This window comes from Squalius cephalus (genome assembly GCF_949319135.1).
Source record: "Squalius cephalus genome assembly, chromosome: 20".
In the NCBI taxonomy this organism is placed as follows: Eukaryota; Metazoa; Chordata; class Actinopteri; order Cypriniformes; family Leuciscidae; genus Squalius; species Squalius cephalus.
Genome location: NC_137141.1, coordinates 12447600 through 12460734, shown reverse-complemented (window position 1 = coordinate 12460734; position 13135 = coordinate 12447600). Strand labels below are relative to the sequence as shown.

General features: G+C 38.0%; 2 protein-coding genes across 3 annotated transcripts; both read right to left on the bottom strand.

Moving 5' to 3' along the window:
- Positions 1 to 396: 396 nt before the first annotated feature.
- On the bottom strand, positions 397 to 9942 carry atg14 (autophagy related 14). The gene is made up of 11 exons (XM_079852633.1): positions 9912 to 9942; positions 9492 to 9797; positions 8867 to 8929; positions 8735 to 8777; positions 8537 to 8618; positions 6521 to 6758; positions 4051 to 4283; positions 3099 to 3216; positions 2840 to 2930; positions 2676 to 2761; positions 397 to 1944 (listed from the first exon to the last, which is right to left on the bottom strand). Exons 2-11 carry the CDS (start codon positions 9782 to 9784, stop codon positions 1647 to 1649), a joined length of 1545 nt encoding a protein of 514 aa, XP_079708759.1. The 5' UTR covers positions 9785 to 9797; positions 9912 to 9942; the 3' UTR covers positions 397 to 1646.
- Positions 9943 to 10275: 333 nt separating this feature from the next.
- Positions 10276 to 13072, bottom strand: tbpl2 (TATA box binding protein like 2). 2 transcript variants are annotated; one of them, XM_079852629.1, is made up of 7 exons: positions 12828 to 13072; positions 12065 to 12429; positions 11686 to 11773; positions 11311 to 11402; positions 10993 to 11163; positions 10780 to 10874; positions 10276 to 10690 (listed from the first exon to the last, which is right to left on the bottom strand). In XM_079852629.1, the coding sequence occupies exons 1-7, from the start codon at positions 12870 to 12872 to the stop codon at positions 10614 to 10616; spliced, it is 933 nt and encodes a 310-aa protein (XP_079708755.1). In that variant the 5' UTR covers positions 12873 to 13072; the 3' UTR covers positions 10276 to 10613. The 2 variants fall into 2 exon arrangements, with proteins under 2 accessions (XP_079708755.1, XP_079708756.1); XM_079852630.1 differs by having other exon boundaries at positions 10993 to 11160.
- Between the last annotated feature and the right edge of the window lie 63 nt (positions 13073 to 13135).

The following is a 13135-nucleotide window of genomic DNA, read 5'->3' as shown; positions in this document are numbered from 1 at the left end:
GCACTGTTTGAATCCACAGAAAACAACCAATACAAATACATTTTCTTTTAGATTAGTTTTAACACTGAGTGGTTAATTGCTAGCTGATAGGTATTTATTGGATGTCATGAGGTAGAACGTTTGAATGTATAATACATTACAAATTTTGTACATGAACTACTGAAAAGGCACATTTCTTTATCTATTAGCTTTCATTTAGGATTCTTACGTTTCAAGTTGTTTTGACTTCAAATGCACGTTTCTGAGTGAAAGATGCTGGGCAATAAAAAGCCTGGACATTTCTGTTGGTTAGTTAGTTATGCCTTTTATCTTAGTAAGCTGGCAGTAAATTAACTGAGTTTATAAAGGTTTTTAATTAAAATGGTAATGACCTATTTTTTTTTTTTTTTTGTGACACTGGTCTAATACTAATGCATATTGGTATGAATTGCAGCATCACACTAAAGTTTTGTTACCACTGCCATATTAGAAATAACCTATGCACAGATGTATTTCTCACCCACGCGTAAGATGATCTCAATACAGTGGCCACTATTAGGGGCTGGCCAATTTAATTGTAGAATAAAACATCTTTTTCCTGATATTACTAAATCTTTTGTGAATGTCCATCACACTAAGCATTTTGCCAAACGTACTATTCATTTTAGTGTTTGATGCATCTTTAACTTTCTTGTGTCATTTTAAAATGTATAAAAAGTGTAGCCCATCTAAACTATTCAAGGTAATGAATGTTAGGTGAAAAGGTTTGGAATGCACTCAGACATACACACTTTGTCTTTTGCTTTGCATGTCTCAGAGAAGAGGAAATATAACTGCACTGAGACCAAATACTTCATATGCAACTGTGTATTAAAGTTATGAAGTTTGTATATACTGGAATAATGCTTCATTTCTATTGCATTTCAGAGAGGTATTCAATTTAATAATTGAGGGTGTCTGCTAATACAAATAAAACTTTTCTAAAATGAAACTAAATATGCATTTCTTTTCTTTCAACAACTAAAGGTGGTGAAAAAAATAAACCTGTACATAAATCCTAAGAGCAAATAGACAAGACAGCCTCTTCTCCACTCGGTACCAATGCTGGATATTTATGCCCAATGCACCTTGCAGTGGTTCAGAAAATTTAAAGGGGGAAAAAACTTATTCATAAAATACAATTCCTCTTGTAAATGAATAATCTAATAAAACAAGAAACCAATAATATTTGCCACTCTCAGACAAAACCAGCAACATTTACACAGTAAGGTTCTTTGAAAAGCTGGTGAGAAGGTGCGATCATCATTCAAACTCTAGCACAGTTAAGTCTGTCCAACGATGCTTTGAACGTACAATTTCTTCACCGATTCACAAAAATATTTGGCAATGTACACTGAATAAAGTTGACTGGTGTCTACAGTATAATGTGAGCTACAAAAGATCAAAAATGTAAAAGTAGTTCACTACACTCTTCCATCCTGCAAGAAAACCACACAAAAATGTTGTTTCTGAGGAACACATGCTTCACTCTGGTTTCTACTTTATTCAGTATGAGCAGTCAGATGAAAACTTCCCTTTATTTCCTCCAACAGGCAAGTTGACAAGTAATGTGGGTGACAGTAATAGGGTGTTTGCATAGTTCTAACCACCCCCACATCCACCAGATCTCAGCGCTGCCCGGTGTAGGCGCGGAACCAGGACGTGACGGAGGCGGCCGCGGAGGAGATCATGCCCCCTGCATTGCCAACTGGCTGGGAAGCCTGCATGCCACTCTGGGAAAGATCCATAGGCTGGGAGGGGATGTCACAGAAGCGAGGGCTTGGAACGGTCTCCCAGTCTGTGCCCAAGTCTGTTTCTTCATCCGTCACTGCCTCGTCTCCGCTCTCCTCCACAGGTCCAGCCTCCTCTGGTTCCACAAACTCCATAGAGTCTTCCAAGTCAGCGCTCACCTCAAACGGCCCCGTTCTATGCAGTGAACAAGAGTGTGAAAAAAGCTGACATACACTAATATTCATACTACTCATTTTTTATTCCTGTGATGGCAAAGCTGAATTTTCAGCAGCCATTCCTCCAGTCTTCAGTAGCTATTTTTCCACCAAAAGTTGCGAATAAAGTAGCGTTTCCATCCCATGGAAGTTGCCGCAATCGAGGAAGAAACTGTAGCTCTTTTTTCCTCAATCATAAATGAGTTGCACCTCAGAGGGCACAAATGAAATGCAATAAACGCTGTCATGTTATCTTGTGTTTGGATGCCTGGTGTTTGCGAATGCAAATCATGCGAGACACTTCTGGGAGGTCATTATACCAAATCATTTTGATGACAGACTTTGGCTCAGGAGTTTCAGAATGATCAAACCAAAATTTGAGATCCTGTGCGATGTGATTGGTCAGCTGGTTAGTGCAGTTATCCAATCACATCCTCTGTTTGAGGCAAAGTCACGTCAGTTTTTTGTTTACATTCAGTAAATGTGTTTCTGTCATAGTTTATGTGCATGTCTTGGCGGATAAAAAAATGTATCCACCTCAATTGAGTGCATACATTTGTTATGTGCGTTTAAAATCAGTGTCAAATAATTAGGGTGGGACCTGATTTTATATATTAGAATTTGATCATGAATAGTGGGTTATAACATACATGGACAATCTGAATTAAGTACATTGTTCTCGCTAAGAAATAGGTCAATGTAATTTCTCACCTGCCAAGGTTCTTGTTTGCTGGAGACACTAGAAACATGATATTCCTCAAAGTGTGGTGAGGATGAAGCAGCTCGCTGTCAACATGCTAAGAAGAGAGTATAAACATGAGGTATGTGCAGAATATGACTTCTCAGATCAGACTCAGCATGTTCTCAGTTTTTACCTGTGAGAAGCAGAGGTGCAGGATGTTGGTGTTGAGCTTGTTTACGGCACGGGTGAATCGGTAGCGAGTCAGATTATCTCCGCAGAACTCACTGCAGAGAAAACAAAACAGAATACAGGACTCATCAGACGTCTCTGAGCTGAACAACCCTAAAAATGAAACTTAAATACTGAAGATTTTTCTGTCACATTCTTGTATAAAAATACAGATGCTTTGAGGTTTTTAACTGAAGGTTTGACAATAAACATGCGGCTGTAACCTGTTGCACAACTTTTTCGGAAGGTTGACATCCAGAATATGAGACAGGATATTGACGAGCTGTGTGGCATAACAGAGGGCGGCACTGATGGTGTGTGCCGGGTTGATATGGTCCATCTCTACACAAAAAATAATAGATAACACTTTACAATAAGGTTTCATTTGTCAACATCAGTTAACATGAGCTAACATAATACTTATAAAGCATTTATCAATCTTAGCTAATGTTAATCTCAATGTTTACTAATATATTTTTAAGATCAAAAGTTGTTAGTTAACATTAGTTAATGTACTGTGAAATACCATGAATATGTTAGTTCATATTAGTTAATGTTTAAAAACAAATGAGACCTTACTGTAAAGTGTTACCAAAATAATGATTTCAAAACAACATGTTTAATAAATCAGACATTTTTCCTTTCATAAAATGACTTCTATAATGTCACAAATAAGCATGCCAAAGATAGTGTGTTGACTTGTGAGATTAATTAAATGTTTAGCTGTTTATAAATCAAATCCATACTGAACTCTTCTTAAACCTAGTCATTTCCAGTCTTTGTATAATGAAATACAATTATCACTGAAATTCAACATGTCTAAATTATGGAAAGAGCATGGAAAGAATATGGTTGTTGGATTGTGGCATTATACTGTATTTGTTATACATATTTTCTTTCCAGTAAAGAGGAACTGAAAGCATTTAAAATGAAATGATAAAAATAAAAGGATAAAAATACAAAAACAGATTGAGATTAATTGGGTTAACTAACACTGCACTGAGAAATAACATTAGTTTGGTTGTTTTAACACCACCAACTAAGTAACAAGTGGAAAAAAGTGCGATTTAAAAACCTATATTTTAAAGTTTGCTTTGGATAAAAACTGTTTAATGGAGTGTTTTAAAAGTGTCTGAGAAACAGAGATGTGGCAGTGATGATCTGTGAATTCTGTACCTGGCCCCTGGTTCCCACTCTTCTCCTCCACCCAGCTGTAATAGGCTGAGCAGTCTCCATTACTGGGAAGTGTGACGTGTGGCCCAGTGATGCTGATGCTCGTCTCTCCGTTCTGATCGTCCCAGATCCAGCGGCCTGAGTGATAGGTGGTTCGCCTCGCCTCTGCGAGTTCACTGACGGTGCTGGAGGTCAGAGCAAGGTCATACTCAGCCACGACAGGATCCGCTGGGTCCCTGAAGGATGCAAACACTTGAGATGATGACGCATTCAAAAACTGGCCTAACAAGTTTAGTTCATGATCTATCAATGCCAAGTGATAGTAAGCCAATTACAGTGACCCTGGAGCAACCGAATTAAATAATGTGTCCACCTCAAAGGACAAATTCATAAGCGAGAATTCAGTATGACTATTTGAGGTTATGGTGGGTATATCTGGAGGAAAAAAAAATACAATATTGTTTAAAAGTTTAGGGTCAGGAAGATTTTTTTTATGTTTTTGAAAGAAGTATCTTGTGCTCACCAAGACTGCATTTATTTGATCAAAAATATAGTACAAATATTTAGATTGTCAAATATTACAATTTAAAAGAACTGTTTTCTATTTTAATACATTTCAGAGTCAGAAACTCCAGTCTTCAGTGTCACATGAGCCTTCAGAAATCATTCTAATATGCTGATATATAAAATATACTTTTTTGTAACAATGCAAATATCTTTACTGTCACTTTTGAACAATTTAATGCGTTCTTGCTGGATAAAAGTATTAATTTATAAAAAGTATTAATCCCTTTAAAAAAAACGTACTAACGCCAATCTTTAAACAGTAGTGTATTATTTGCAATATATATTAAAGGAGACATATCATGCTTTTAAATCGTTCCTTTTAACATATAAATCATACATTTGTAGTCTATATAAAGCGGAACTGCAATGCTTGGGTCTGAATTCCTCATTATTATAGCTCCACAGGACCCTTTTCTACCCCTTTTCTGATGTGCGTCTGCAGCAACTCGTTTTGGTGCGGTCTCTTTAAATACAATTGAGACACTTCATACCCCGCCCCCTCTCCAGGATGCAGAGGTGACACTCAGTTCAACTCCACCCCGTTCGGCCATTTTTGTAGTTTGATAGCAGAGATACGATTATAGCGGCACAGAAACTTTTTATTCACACGTTATTAACAAAATGTCAACAACGGAAGACTTGTCCAGCCAGCCTTACATGTTCGAGCCAGAGTCGGAGCGAGATGAAAATGAAGACGACGAACCTGCAGAACAACGTCTTCATATGGATGTATCGCAATGGTGTGTTACTGTATTTACACATGAAACTTTGGTCTTCCGACCTTTTACCACCGTGTCGATTTATTTTGATTAATATGTGCGAGGGACAGAGAGCAAGACAGCGTCTAGTTTGGAGACGGTGAAGTCTTGTTTACACTTTCGCCTGGCTCCAAAGAGAGCGAGAGTGCGCGCGCGCGACCGGGTCTCTCTCTCTCTCTGCTCGTTCTTTCAGTTAAACATACGCCCTGTCACAAGCGCGGCAGTTCATCTACATTAGACGGTGTAATGAAGCGTGTGGGTTACTACATCCAACAACCGAACATTTTAACTTACCCTCTCGTAACTTCTGCATCTTTTAGCTTGGACTACAAAATTGCAGCGAGAAATAAAAATGGCGGATTGCTCGAAGTGTTGGGCTGGAAGTCAATGTCCTTATTTGGCAGTTCCGCTGCAAATACTGTGACGTATTAGTTCACAAAATGTCATAGATAACAGAAAAATCTGAACAGGTTGAAAAATAAGGCCAAAACAGAATATAAAGATATCAACGAAGCACCTGAAGAGAATAATTTCAACTTTTCTGTACTTTTAAACACTCCAAATATACAACAAAATGCATTTAAGGGCTAAAAAAGTGGATTTAGCATGATATGTCCCCTTTAAGCCAATAAATTAAGATATAGGCGACCGTTATTAGCAGCACTGAGGTAGATTCAGCTCTCGTCGTGTCAGAGAATTAATACGCTGTTAATACAGGGTCAGATGCCAAAAGCTCGGTCGATTTTTGCTTTCACTTTCAGGGAATAATTGACTGTGGTTAGAAAATCCTTCACTGGCATAAATCTGATTGATATCCAGGGGCTCGCCTTTTGGGGGAAATATTTCTATGCGACGCAACATTTTTCTTCATCACCAACTCCATCTTTGCACACAAAATTCTCATTTCCCATGATAATAAAATGAAGAAAGTAAGTAAATAAATAAATGAGTAAATAAACAAGTAAATAAGTACTATGGAGCATATCGCTAACTCTACTCCTACTAGTTTACTTGTTTTGGCAAAAATCTACAGTAGCATTGACCATTCCAGACTGCATTGCAACAAGCTCAGCTAAAATATTCATCCCCATGTATTGTATGCTTATGCATATATTTTGATGTTGATTAGAGTATATTTCTGCTCTGACCTGCTGCCCTGCTTCTCCTCCTGGATGTTGAAGATGTGAGTGGTGAGCTCCAGGATGTGCTCCCTCCGCACCTCAGCCAGGGCACCCAGCCTCCCCTGCAGCTCTTTGGATCTCTTCTCAAGGAGCTCGCCCAGACGTTGGTTGTGCCGCTTAATTTTGTCCCTCTTTTCCTGATGTCGGCTGGCCCTGCGCTGCAGCCGCTGCCCTTCCTCCTGGGAACGCAACAACAGCTCCCTGCCTAAAGTCAAGAAAAAGAAACAGTAATGACATCAAACAACAGACTGCTATTTTATTATTATTATTGTTCAGCCTTTTTCTACTTTAAGGACAAGAGAGAACTTACATACAGTTGTGGTCAGAATTATTGGCACCCCTGGTAAATATAATCAAAGATGGCAGTAAAAATAAATCTGCACTATTTATCCTTTTGATCTTTCATTCCAAAAATTTGCAAAAATCTAAACTTTCATTGAAGTAAAAGAATTAAAAGTGGGGGGGAAATCACATTATCAAATAAATGTTTTTCTCCAAAACACGTTGGACACAATTACTGGCACCCCTAGATTTTTACGAGTAAAATATCTCTTAAGTATATTCCCATTAATATGTACATTTTTTAGCACACCAGGGTGACTAGGAACATGAAATTGTCCAGCCATGACTTCCTGTTCCACAGGAATATACAGTAGATATGAGGAAACACAAAGGCCAAATTCCCTTAATTATCCATCACAATGAGTAAAACGAAAGAATATAGTTCTGATGTGCAGCAAAAGATTGTCGAGCTTCACAAAATAGAAAGTGACTGTAAGAAAATAGCTAGAGCATTGAAAATCCCCATTTCCACCATCAGGGCAATAATTAAGAAGTTCCAATCAACTAAAGATGTTACGAATCTGCCAGGAAGAGGACGTGTGTCTATATTGTCTTAATGCACGGTGAGGAGGAGAGTTTGAGTGGCCAAAGACCCTCCAAGGATCACAGATGGAGAATTGCAGAGATTAGTTGAGTCTCGGGGTCAGAAAGCCTAAAAAAAACCACACACACATTCAAACAACCCCTACATCACCTCAAACTGTTTAGAGGGTTTCAAGAAAAATCCTCCTCGCTCATCCAAAAACAAACTCCAGCATATTTAGTAGTCAGACACGACTGGAACTTCAAAAGGGACCTGGTTTTATGGTTGGATGAAACTAAAAAAAAGAGCTTTTGGCAGTAAACCCACAAGATGAGTTTGGTGTAACAGGGATGAACAGTACCCCATGCCTACGGTTAAATACACTGCTGGATCTTTAATGTTGTGGGCATATTTTTTGCTGGAGGTCCTGGACATCTTGTTCAGATACATGGTATTATGGATTCTAGCAAATACCAACAGATAAAAAAAAAAAAAATCAACCTGACGGCCTCTGCTGGAAATCTGATAATGGGTTGTGGTTGGATCTTCCATCAGGACAATGATCCAAAACAAACATCAAAATCAACACAAAATTGTGTCAAAATGAAGCTTCTGCAATGGCCGTCCCAGTCCCCTGAACTGAAACCTTTAGAAAACCAGTCGAGTGAACTGAAGAGAAGCACCGCCAACATGGATCTGGGAATCTGAAGGATCTGGAGAGATTCTGTATGGAGGAATGGTCTCTGATCTCCTGTCAGGTGTTCTCCAAACTCATCAGGCATTATAGGAGAAAACTCAGAGCTGTTATCTTGGCAAAAGGTGGTTGAAAAAAGTATTGAATAAAAGGCCAGCAATTATCATGGCCAATGTGTTTAGGAGAAAACCATTCATTTCATAATGTGATTTCCCCCCCACTTTCATTTCTTTTACTTTAATGAAATTTTTGATTAAAAAAATCAAAAGGATAAACAATGCAGATTTATTTTACAGCCATATTTGATCATATTTACCAGGGGTGCCAGAAATTCGGACCACAACTATATGAGCACCACAGCTAAATGTGATTTTGGCATGTTTACACACTTTTGCCATGGGATCATTTTTATTGTGATACACACCACTCTTGACTTCTTCATTGCTAGTGCAGATGGCCTCTTTGAGTTGTTGGATCTTCATCCTGCATGTCATGATTTTCCACTTCTGTGTTAAACAAAACACAGCCATGATGCTGAGAAATAGCTTAAAAACAGGTTTATATCTTTTATCATCTTTTAACTTTAAATTTGAGCACTTAAAACATGAACAAAAATACTTACAAGCTGGTCTGCCTCGACTTTCTTGTCCATGGCTTTGATGACTCTGAAACAAAAGGAAAATTCAGTCATTCAGACTTGAGTATTATCAGTGGACAATGTTGGATTATGCACTAAATGATGCTGATATCATACCTCTGTTGAAGATTCTCCTTTTCATTTTTCAGCTTCTGGAGTCTTTCAAGCTTTTCTGAATACCTGTTAGCAGAAATACAAAAAAAGAAATAGTGAGAATAGACAGAATATTCCACAACAAGTTAATTATATCTATCTATCTATACACACACACAAGTTAATAAGGATACTGTCACATTTGGTAACATGACTCAGCTAAACCTTGGTCAACACATTTGACATGTCAAATATTGCCACAAAGCTCCTTTACAAAACTTAAATAAGCCATGACAACACTTTTAATTATGGATTTAAAACATATTTAAATAGCCACGCCACTGACATCTGACAAGAAATGAAAGAGAGAGCTGAAACGCGTACCTCTTTGTTTGTCTGACAGTTTGTTTACATTATTAGCAGTTAGCATGTTAGCATGCTTGGGCCATGAATTAGCTAAATGCTATTACAGGTGTCTTCACAGAACTCATCTAAACCCCGAAAACACTTCAAATCAAGGGGAAACGTGAGCTTAAATAAAATAAAAAGATGCGAAAGGGATAATACTGAAAAATGCTAGCATGCTAAACTGTATTAGCATAACTTACATCGTAAATAATTAAGAGGAAAAAAAGAAATAAAAACACACCTCTCCGGATTTCTCCCGTCAAAATACACGAAATCCCCGTTCTGAATGCACCGGGCGCAGGTCAGTCTGCGTCTGGCGGTGTTGCAGAGCGGACATCTCTCCACGGCAACAAACAGCCCCTCTGCATCATCCAGCGCCTCCACCATGACCGCGGCAGCAGCGCCAGCGCACGCCGGCTGAAGGTGCTGCAGAGGCGGATGGGGTCGTGCGGGCGCCCGGGCCTCTGATCCAGGCTCTGGGTGCTCTTCACCAGGCCCCGAAGACCGGGGTTCGCCTGATAAGGTACAAGCCATGATGATACAGGCACTATGAAGAATAAAAATTAGATTTACATGATTTGTGGTTTAAAATATTAACATAAAGCTCTGGTCCTAAGATCTCTATAACCAGCTGTGTGTGATGGCTGTCTGCCCTACGTACCATATGACGTATGTTTGTGTGTGTGCTGTGTGGTGGTGGGGGAAACATTTACCATAACCATACTTGAATCTAAAATGTTTCTTGAGCACCAAATCAGCATATTAGATTGATTTGTCAAGGCTCATGTGACACTGAAGACTGGGGTAATGATGCTGAAAATTCAGCTTTGTCCAGGAATACATTTTAATTTTTAAAATAGATTCAAATAGAAAAAGAGTTATTTATAATTGTAATAATATTTCACAATATTACTGTTTTTAATGTATTTTTGATCAAATAAAAGCAGCCTTGGTGAGCATTATAAACTCTTTGAAAAACACTAAATCACACACATGAATAGTATCCAAAAAAGAGAAGTGTTCAAGTTTATTTACCTGCATCAGCAAGAAGCAGTTCAACATGTACAATAGGGACAAAACATAGTCATAACTGAAGAGGATACTTTATGTCTCCATTCGAGAGTCCACATAGGGCAAAGCTGAATATTTTAACAAAACATTTGCTCTTTACAGTACACTTTTAGGATGCTCTGTTATCTCAGCAACCCTCACTAATGCAGACATTACAAAGTAAACATAAAGACAATAAACAAAGTGCAATAACAAAAGTTAGATTGAAATATTGCATTCAAACCTTTGAAGTACCACTAACACATACGAAGCACATCATTATAGACAAATATTCACATTACGTGCAGTGCTTCTACTGCTTCCTGAACCCTTTCAGGATGGGGTAAATATTTTCAAAGGCTTCATAGATCTCTGCCCGCTCTTTCGCACCTAAAATCATAATAACAAAATTATTTCAATGCATGGCCGCCAAATATGTTTTTAACGATGCACTAAGTTAGATTATGCTAGAGAATTACCTGTGAGCACAACTTTTCCAGATACAAAAATCAGCAGCACAATACGTGGCTTCACCATGCGATATATCAAGCCAGGAAACAACTCCGGCTCATAGCTGTAGGGGTAAAATGGTTGACTGGTTAAAGACAGATATTACGATCTAGTCAAGTCATATAATATTGTGGGCCAGTAACCATCAAACTCATTTATGACAGACAGACGCCCGTCCAGACCTGCTGAACTGCTGGTGAGTGAGGACCAGGCCTTCTAAACGTATAGGAAAGCAGACATCACAACTTCCAACCATGTTTTGGATTTTGAAGTCAAGGAATTTGGCAGGGAAACCCAGTTTCTGTACCACCCGGGCATATTTCCGTGCAGCAAGGCGAGATTGCTCCTCACTGCTTGGAAAGATAAACAAAGGAAAAGGAAAATATAGGGTAAAAGACACTGACATGTGAGACCATTTCTGAGCTAAGTTTGTCTGTTTTACAGCCGTACTACCCTAATGCATCATAGTTAGGAGTTTTGAATATATATATTATGTATACCTCTTGGCTCCAGTGCAGACCATTTTTCCAGAGCTGAAAATGAGAGCGGTAGTTCTTGGTTCACGGATCCTCATTATAACTGCAGCAAAACGCTGTACATAAGCAAAATTTGGAGTTATGATAGTGAAAATACCTGGAACAGTTTATTATAAAGAAATTGTGGACCCAAACATGAAAATTCTGTGTGTGTGTATATATATATATATATATATATATATATATATATATATATATATATATATATATACACATATCTTTATGTCAACAGAGTAAACAATGACAGAATTTACAGGAACTGAAAGTAACATAATGTTTGTCTATGATTTAATACAGTTCTATACTGGGTTGTACATATAAACTTCAGTAGGAAAGTACCTTTGGGTTGTATTCTGCATTTCGAGCTTGAAGTGCAATGGATTTGAGATCCAGAGGACAAGCAAGATTCACTGTTGACACAATATTCCTGTGTATTATCAAAAACTGGTTTGGAAAATATAGACTGACATTGGTCAACAGATGCATTTCTCACTAAAATCTAGCATCCAGTGGCGGGTGGTTCAAAAGTAATGACTCTTTACATGTGCAAAGGTAACTTACTACAGACATTTGTTTTGGTGAAATTATGGAGTCAAAATATTTTACAGCCTTTTCTGCAACGCTTGAAAAAGCTCTAGGCCTATATGATGCCATAAGTTAAATGTTAAAAAGAATCTCAGATACACACTCTTCATATTTTCCCTATATAATGTCTTACTGTAATTGTGGGATGATGCCTGAACTCTCGGTCACTGGGGTCATGGGGGTCATAGGAGTCATGGGAGTCATCGGGAGACTGAACTGTGAGGTGTTTTTGGCAAAATTACTGGTGTCAGTATCTGCCTCTGTCGACTCTCTCGGTGGACAGTCGGTGTAAACGCCACTGTCCTCATTCCTGGTGTCATTCTCAGCCTGTGGCGGCTCATCTTGAGTGCTCAGTTCATCAGGTAAGAAGCTCAGGTCCAAGTCCTCAGTGAGATCTTTCTCCTGAGAAGTTAAAGAGGACAGGAAAGAGGAATCCTGGAGCTGAGTAGCAGGACCCTGTAGGCCCAGATCCCCCTCAAAGATGTAATCAGATGAACCCTTAGAAGAACAAAAAGAAGTGAGAAATACATTAATGGCATCTATTCAATCAAGTTTAACAGACATTTTATTGTTAGGGAGGACCAACATTCCAAATAAAAAAAATGACGAGGATAAATATCATCACTTAAATTACATTTATTAAAATAAATGAATCAGTAAATTAATTACTCATCTTAAATGTATGACTAACATAGCAATATAATTTGTCTGTTCATTCATTTATGTATGTATTTATTAATGTATTTCTTTCATATGTTTCATTATACATTTTCTTATATATAATTTCTTCATTTATGTAATAGGAACATGTGCATCACGCTAATGTTGATATGTTTTCAGCTAACACCTTATACTCACCTAAAACAAGCATTTCAGCATTTAATTTAACAACTTACAAGAGTATGGTCAAAGTAATTTTCGAGGGCTGCCTCCTCATCCATGTTCCTTATGGTCCATTGGAAGAAAATGGTTTTCTATAAAGTAAAGTTTCCCAGTCTCAGTGTTTCTGTATTGGATGTGATCTAATTGGCATCAAGTGTGGAGCTACTCACAGAGGCGTGACAAATCATGCCATCAAAACTGAGGAGTTAGTTCTTTCTAGTATAAGTAATTTTAGTAATAAAATATTTTTGTAATAAAACAACACACTTACAAATTTTTTGGCTTTTTGCGCTAACAGAAAATAATAACAACTTGAAAATAC

What these genes read in the sequence shown, in the direction of transcription:
- atg14 (XM_079852633.1), bottom strand. Translation starts at nt 9,784, where the DNA reads ATGGCTTGTACCTTATCAGGCGAACCCCGGTCTTCGGGGCCTGGTGAA. An exon ending in CAATGAAGAAGTCAAGAGTG is followed by an intron (nt 6,759 to 8,536) that starts GTGTGTATCACA and finishes TCTTGACTTTAG; the next exon opens with GCAGGGAGCTGTTGTTGCGT. An exon ending in GAGGAGAAGCAGGGCAGCAG is followed by an intron (nt 4,284 to 6,520) that starts GTCAGAGCAGAA and finishes TGCATCCTTCAG; the next exon opens with GGACCCAGCGGATCCTGTCG.
- tbpl2 (XM_079852629.1), bottom strand. Translation starts at nt 12,872, where the DNA reads ATGGATGAGGAGGCAGCCCTCGAAAATTACTTTGACCATACTCTT. An exon ending in ATGCAGAATACAACCCAAAG is followed by an intron (nt 11,403 to 11,685) that starts GTACTTTCCTAC and finishes GCTTATGTACAG; the next exon opens with CGTTTTGCTGCAGTTATAAT. An exon ending in GTCTGCACTGGAGCCAAGAG is followed by an intron (nt 11,164 to 11,310) that starts GTATACATAATA and finishes TATCTTTCCAAG; the next exon opens with CAGTGAGGAGCAATCTCGCC.